The sequence below is a fragment of the Anarrhichthys ocellatus genome, unplaced genomic scaffold (assembly GCF_004355925.1).
Source record: "Anarrhichthys ocellatus isolate YVR2014 unplaced genomic scaffold, GSC_Weel_1.0 scaffold235, whole genome shotgun sequence".
NCBI lineage: Eukaryota > Metazoa > Chordata > Actinopteri > Perciformes > Anarhichadidae > Anarrhichthys > Anarrhichthys ocellatus.
Genome location: NW_022280265.1, coordinates 19069 through 26844, shown reverse-complemented (window position 1 = coordinate 26844; position 7776 = coordinate 19069). Strand labels below are relative to the sequence as shown.

At 45.0% G+C, this 7776-nt stretch overlaps 1 protein-coding gene across 1 annotated transcript in view; it reads left to right on the top strand.

Annotated features, from left to right (window-relative positions):
* LOC116401029 (formin-binding protein 1-like) overlaps positions 1 to 5144 on the top strand; it is a 6966-nt gene extending 1822 nt beyond the window's left edge. The window contains exons 2-8 of the mRNA XM_031879205.1: positions 4 to 173; positions 462 to 476; positions 658 to 767; positions 1142 to 1274; positions 2531 to 2676; positions 3524 to 3660; positions 4486 to 5144. Coding sequence (XP_031735065.1) covers positions 4 to 173; positions 462 to 476; positions 658 to 767; positions 1142 to 1274; positions 2531 to 2676; positions 3524 to 3660; positions 4486 to 4664 — 890 coding nt within the window. The 3' untranslated portion in view covers positions 4665 to 5144. The remainder of the gene's footprint in view (positions 1 to 3; positions 174 to 461; positions 477 to 657; positions 768 to 1141; positions 1275 to 2530; positions 2677 to 3523; positions 3661 to 4485) is intronic.
* The last annotated feature ends 2632 nt before the right edge of the window (positions 5145 to 7776 follow it).

Below are 7776 nucleotides of genomic sequence, written 5' to 3'. Positions count from 1 at the left end.
CCCCCCGGCAGCCTCCCCCTCCACCCCCAACCTCACCTTCACCTGGGGGAGTAGCCAACAGTCCCCAGTCCCCGCCCCCTGCCTCCAGAGAACCAATCACACAGCGGCTGAATGACCTCATGAGCTCTGGCTCCAGAACCAGGAAGCAGTGTCTGCGCAGCCTCAAGAGAGGGGTACACACTCCTGTATATTTACACACATAAATACACACTCAAGTATATTTACACACATGAATACACACTCATGTATATTTACACACATGAATACACACTCATGTATATATACACACATAAATACACACTCATGTATATGTACACACATGAATACACACTCATGTATATGTACACATATATACACACTCATGTATATGTACACATATAAATACACACACATGTATTTGAGCTCATAGCTGTGTTGTTAATGTTGTCATATTTCCTTCATGCTCTTCTCTGATTGGACAGCTGTCACTTAAACTGGTCAGTATCACACCTGTCTGTCTGTAACACTCAGCTGTATGAAGCTACATTTACTATTGTTGACATTATTATTGTTATTATCAATATTATTATTATTATTTTATGATTTTCAGTGTGTAGCTATAATATAATGTGATGTGATGTCATACCATGATGTGTGTGACATCATGACCTGCTGCAGGGCTCCGGTCCTGCAGACTGCAGTCATCTTCCTCCAGAACAGAGAAGAAAGAAACTTCAAACCAGAATCAACAACATGAACGAGGAGATCCAGAGAGAGAGAGAGCAGAGGTACACACACATATACACATATACACACACATATACACACACATATACACACACACATATATACACACATACACACACGTATACACACATACACACACATACACACATATACACACACTTGTATACACACATATACACACACATAGTAAAACTTCTTGGTAATACTTCTTCGTTATACTTCTTGGTAATACTTCTTGGTAATACTTGCTGAGATAAACATTGTTTGTACATTACAAACCCAACAAAAGCAGAAACTTTGAACATTTTACATCTCAAAGGAAAGTTGACAGTTAACTCTGGGAAATATTGATCTATTATTGTATTCATTCATATCACGAATAAAAGTAAATATTTGTATTGTTCTGTTGTTTCAGAGACGCTCTGTTGAAAATGAGGGAAGTTTATGAAAGAAATCCTCAGATGGGCGACGCCGGCAGTTTGGAGCCTCGACTGGAGGAAGTGAAACAAAGTCTACAGAGACTGGAGGAGGAGCTGAGGAGGAACCAGGTTTATACCATTAATACTATGTACACATAGTACTGTATATACATATAGTACACATATAGTACTATACACACAGTACTGGAGGTGGTGAAACAGTCTAAAGAGACTGGAGGAGGAGCTGAGGAGGAACCAGGTTTATACCATTAATACTATGTACACACAGTACTGTATATACATATAGTACACACACATAGTGCCACCTACTGACAACAGGAAGTCATCCCATGTATATGAAAAGTACACGGTGTACATGATAAACAGCAGTATGACGTCCTCTAGCACCACATAGAGCAGTGATTCTCAACTGGTGGGTCGCGACCCAAAAACGGGTCGCGGACCTGTTTTCAGTGGGTCGCGGGCCTTTGCCTGACGAAAAAAAAAAAAAAAAGTGTTTTTATTTTGAAGGTCATTTTTTATGCAGCGGAATTATTCCAGCATTTACGGCGGTGCAGGAAAAACACCGACCAATGCGTTGTGAATCACATCACATGATGCAGCTCAGCCAATCAAATATGGCCATTCTGACAAGTGTCCTGACTCAGTGAGATGTACACACACCGTGACACACGGGGGAGAGACGAGGATATAGAACGCAGAGCAGGACTGTTGTAACATTAGTTGTAAAAGTCAAAATCATAGAACGATTTCCAAAAGAGAAGAATGGCCAGAGAGACCAGAGTCATTAGACTCTAACTGGACAGACTCATATAGGTGAATTCTTCCAACACTAATTTCTCTTTTTAGAAGATGAGAAAAATATAATATTGTGGCTTTATCACTTCACCCTGAATGAACTGAATTTAAAGCTGCAGGGCAATTCAGTGAAAACAATTTTTCTAAAATGAATTCTGTTACGTAATTTAATTTTTAATCCAGCCGTTATTTTACTTGAAATGAGAAGAACATTTATTTATGCATTTCTATGTATTATTTATAATCCATCCAGTTAAATTTGAAAAATTTGAATAATATTAGTTAAAATATAATTGATGTGTACTTTCTTTGATTTGGCAGTTGTTTACTACACAGAGACGTTACTACTACTAGACTTCTTGAATATAGATATACCCAAATTATATATATAATTTGGGTCGTGGGTCGCGGCTTGCCATTAAGGGATGATGGTGGGTCCCGCAGCCAGACCAGTTGAGAACCACTGACATAGAGGACACAGGAGATTCTGTCCAGTATCACAGTAATGCAGTACTTTGTGTATTTATCCAGTACCACAGTAATCCAGTACTTCATGTACTCTGTAGGCGTGGCTTTCGGAGGCCGACTCCAAAGCTTGTGACCTCAGCAGTCGGAGACAAAGTGGAGGTTGTGGGTTAAATTCTCAGGTCGACACTCCAGGAAGCAGCAGCTTGAAACAGCTGGAAGACCGGAGTCCAGCCAGCAGAGAGAGGTACTGATTATTGATTACTGATTACTGATTATTGGTTACTGATTATTGATTACTAACTATTGATTATTGATTACTTATTATTGATTACTGATTATTGATTATTAACTATTGATTACTGATTATTGATTCCCGATTACTAACTATTGATTACTAACTATTGATTATTGATTACTGATTATAGATGACTAAATATTGATTACTAATTATTGCTTACTGATTATTGATTATTGATTACTAACTATTGATTACTGATTATTGATTACTAACTACTGATTATTGATTACTAACTATTGATTATTGATTACTAATTATTGATTATTGATTACTGATTACTAACTATTGATTACTGATTACTAACTATTGATTACTGGTTATTGATTACTATTGATTATTGATTATTTTATTGATACTCCTGTAGTACTGAAATGATTCAGGGGGGCGATTGTGGCTAAGTGGATAGCAGGGCCGTCTTTCAATCAGTCGGCGGTTCGAACCCCGGCTCCGGCTCCGCTAGTCGCATGTCGATGTGTCCTTGAGCAAGACACTTAACCCCAAAATTGCTCCCTTAGCTGTGCCTACGGTGTAGAAATATGATAGACTCTGAATTGTAAGTCGCTTTGGATAAAAGCGTCTGCTAAATGACTGTACTGTAATGTAATGTAATGTTATTCAATGTTTATCGACTAAGCATGCTTTAACCCGTCTCTCTCTGTACCTGTTTCTCTCTCCCTCTACCTGTCTCTCCCTCTACCTGTCTGTCCCTCTACCTGTCTCTACCTGTCTCTACCTCTACCTGTCTCTACCTCTACCTGTCTCTCTCTCCCTCTACCTGACTCTCTCTCTTCAGTCCTGACGGCAGCTACACTGAAGACCACAGTGCAGAGCTTCAGTTTAAATCTCGTAGTTCAGAGTTTGATGATGACTTTGAAGATGAAGAACCATTACCGAGTATCGGCACCTGCAAGTCCCTTTACCCATTCCAAGGTACTGTTTACTGTACTACTGCTACTACTACTACTGCACATCAACAGGTACTCAGTGACATTTTCAGGGTCAGACCTTGCTAGGCGTCGTTACAGGTCGTTACGGGTTTATATGGATCGTTATGGGTCATTGTGGGTCATTGCAGGTCATTATGGATCGTTACAGGTCGTCCGGTTGAGACTTTAGACCACGAGGTGTTTGTGTCTCCTGACAAACTAAATGTAAAGTTGACGTTTTGTCTCTTCAGTCGTTCATGTCTTTAGTCACTCGAGAGTCGCTAGTCAAGACAGAGACTTTATTTAAAGTTGATCTTCAATACAAACTGGAAAGCTGAAAACATCATCAGCTTCATCAAATCATTAACACAAGAAATAAACAAATAAAGAAAAGTTAAACAAAGTTAGTGTTCCCTCAGTGTACATAAACCTGATCCCCCACAGAGCCCTGACAGAATCCAGACCCTAGTCAGGGTCTCAAAGTGAGCTCTGTCCCTTCAGACTGCACCGCATTGGTCCGGTCCTGAATCTAACATCTGGTTCTTCCTGCTCTGTAGTTCCAAACATAAAATGAATTATTTTTCTTCATGCATATTTAAGCCCAAAGACAAACAAGGGGACAGAGAAATTCCCTCCCAAAACCTTCACCTGGTCCTTCAGTCTGAAGTGAAGACCTCCTTTCACCTGGACTCCTTCAGTCTGAGACGAAGGGTTGTGGTCCTTCCAACACCTGAACATGTTTTACAGGAGCAGGGATCTGATCCGGACTCTCTGTTAGAGGGCAGAATGAACTGAATGATGGTCTGAACATGTTTCTGATTTTCTGCAGGACAAAATGAAGGCACTCTGTCGATGGTGGAGGGAGAACTACTTTCTGTGGTGGAAGAGGACAAAGGTGACGGGTGGACCAGAGTACGGAGGAACCTGGAGGAGGAGGGATACGTCCCCACCTCCTACATCAAAGTCTTCCTGGACAGCAGTGCCAAAGGTGCCATGACCTACATATGACCTTCATCTGACCTCAGTAGGACTTTTAATGACCTGTAAATATGACCTTTAATGACCTCCACGTGACCTCTAGGCCGTCCACTCCAAGAACTAAAACTAACGTGAGCAGTTAGGGCTCACATTGAGTTAGGGTTTAGGGGTTAGTCCAGCTGTCCACGTCTCTCTCTGATGTTTCCTACACATTCAAATGTACATAGAGATATATTTAAATAATAATCATAACAATAATTATAATGATCATCAGTTTGTTTCCTGGTCACTTACATCAGATTAAACATTTATTAAGGAAATGATTTTCCTTCACTTTGTAAAACAGAAAATAAAATAAATTATTGTATGAAACTCATGAACTGCACCAACAGTTTTTTATTATTCATATTCTAATTCATAAGAATACCCCGGTAATTCAAGCACACTCTCCGGTCCCCCTTTTTGAAGATGGGAACCACCACCCCGGTCTGCCAGTCCATGGGCACTGATCCCGACCCCCATGCGACATTGAAGAGGCGTGTCAGCCAGGACAGCCCAGCCATGTCCAGCGCTTTCAGCATCTCAGGGCAGATCTCATCCACCCCCGGCACCTTGCCACCAAGGAGCTTTTTGACTACCTTAGCGGCCTCCGCCAGGGATATGGGTGAGCCCCCCCAGGTCTTCAGGCGCTGCCTCCTCTGCAGAGGACATGTTAGTCGGGTTTAAGAGTTCCTCAAAGTGCTCTTTCCGCCTCCCAACGATGTCCCCCATCCGGGGTCACCCTCACTATACGTTTGGGCTTGCCGGGTCTTTCCAACCGGTTCCCCCGCCATCTGATCCAACTCACCACCAGGTAGGTGGTGATCAGTTGACAGCTCTGCTCCCCACCCGAGTGTCCAAGACATACGGCCGCAGATCAGATGATACGATTACAAAGTCGATCATTGATCTCCGGCCTAAGGTGTTCTGGTACCAGGTCCACTTATGAGCCACCTTATGTTCGAACATGGTGTTCATTATGGCTAAACCGTGGCTAGCACAGAAGCCCACTCGGGTTCAGATCAGGCAAGCTGTTCCTCCCAATCACCCCCCACCAGGTTTCTCCGTCATTGCCCACGTGAGCATTGAAGTCCCCTAGGAGAACTATGGAGTCGGCAGGTGGCGCCCTTTCCAGGACCCCTCCCACCGACTCCAAGAAGGCCAGATACTCTCGAACTCGAACTGTTGTTTGGTGCATGCACAAACCACAGTCAGAGCCTTGCTCCCCACAACCCACAGGCGCATGGAGGCGACCCTCTCGTTCTCCGGGGAGAACTCCAACACAGCAGCGCTCAGCTGGGGGCTCGTGAGTATCCCCACTCCCACCCGGCGCCTCTCACCTTGGGCAACTCCAGAAAAGGACAAAGTCCAGCCCCTCTCCAGGAGCTTGGTTCCAGAGCCAGTGCTGTGTGTGGAGGTGAGTCCAACTATATCTAGCTGGTATCGCTCTACCTCCTGCACCAGCTCCGGCTCTTTCCCTGCTAGCGAGGTGACGTTCCACGTCCCTAGAGCTAGTCTATGCTGCCGGCGATCGGCTCGTCCAGGCCTCCGGCCCGGCCTGCCGCCTGGTCTGCATTGCACCCGACCCCGATGCTTGTCCCTGCGGGTGGTGGGTCCACAGGGTGGCTGCTCCATGTTGTTTCTTTGGGCTGAGCCCGACCGGGCCCCATGGGCGAAGGCCCGGCCACCAGACGCTCGCCGACGAGCTCCCCACCTGGGTCTGGCTCCGGGAGGGGGCCCCGGTTTCCCTTGTCCTGGCGAGGTGGCTGAAGTCCGTGGGCTGCTTATCATCAGGGTTATTTTGAACCGCTCTTAGTCTGGGCTCTCCCCTGAGACCTGTTTGCCTTGGGAGACCCTACCAGGGGCTACTGCCCCGGAGAACATAGCTCCCAGGATCACTGAGCCACTCAAACTCCTCCACCACGTTAAGGTGGCGATTCGCGGAGGAGTATCACACTACTCAGCCTCCCGGGGAAGGCTTATGCCAGGGTGCTGGAAAGGAGGCTCCGACCGTTTGTCGAACCTCGGATTCAAGAGGAGCAGTGTGGATTCCGTCCCGGCCGTGGAACAGTGGACCAGCTCTTTACCCTCACAAGACTACTGGAGGGGTTCTGGGAGTTTGCCCAACCAGTCTACATGTGCTTTGTGGACTTGGAGAAGGCTTTCAACCGGGTCCCTCGGGGGTTCGTGTGGGGGGTGCTGCGGGAGTATGGGGTGCCGGACCCGTTACAATGGGCGATCCGGTCTCTGTACGACTGTAGTAGGAGCTGTGTCTGCATTCTCGGCAATAAGTCAGACACGTTCCCGGTGGGTGTTGGTCTCCGCCAGGGCTGCCCTTTGTCACTGGTCCTGTTCGTGACTTTCATGGACAGGATATCTAGGCGCAGCCGGGGGATGGAAAACGTCAGGTTCAGAGGTCTCGGGATCGCCTCTCTGCCGTTTGCAGATGATGTGGTCCTGTTGGCCTCCTTGGTTTGTGCTGTTTGTGCTGTTTGTCAGGCGCTGTACCGGACCGTCTTGGTGACGAAAGGCGAAGCTCTCAATTTACTTGTTGGTCTACGTTGCTACCCTCACCTATGGTCACGAACTTTGGGTCGTGACCGAAAGGACAAGGTCGCGGGTACAAGTGGCTGAAATGAGTTTCCTCCGTAGGGTGGCCGGGCTCAGCCTTAGAGATAGGGTAAGGAGCTCGGTCATCAGGAGGGAACTTAGAGTCGAGCCGCTACTTCTTCGCGTCGAAAGGAGCCAGCTGAGGTGGTTCGCGCATCTAATCAGGATGCCTCCTGGACGCCTCCCACTGGAAGTTTTCCAGGCACGTCCGACTGGGAGGAGACCCCGGGGGAGACCCAGAACATATGTTATATATGTATATACATATATATATATACACATATATATATATACACATATATATATATACACGTATATATATACACGTATATATATACACATGTATATATATATATGTGTATATATATATGTGTATATACATATATATATATACATATACATATATATATATACATATATATATATAAACATATATATATATATACACATATATACATATATATATATATATATACGTATATATATATATATA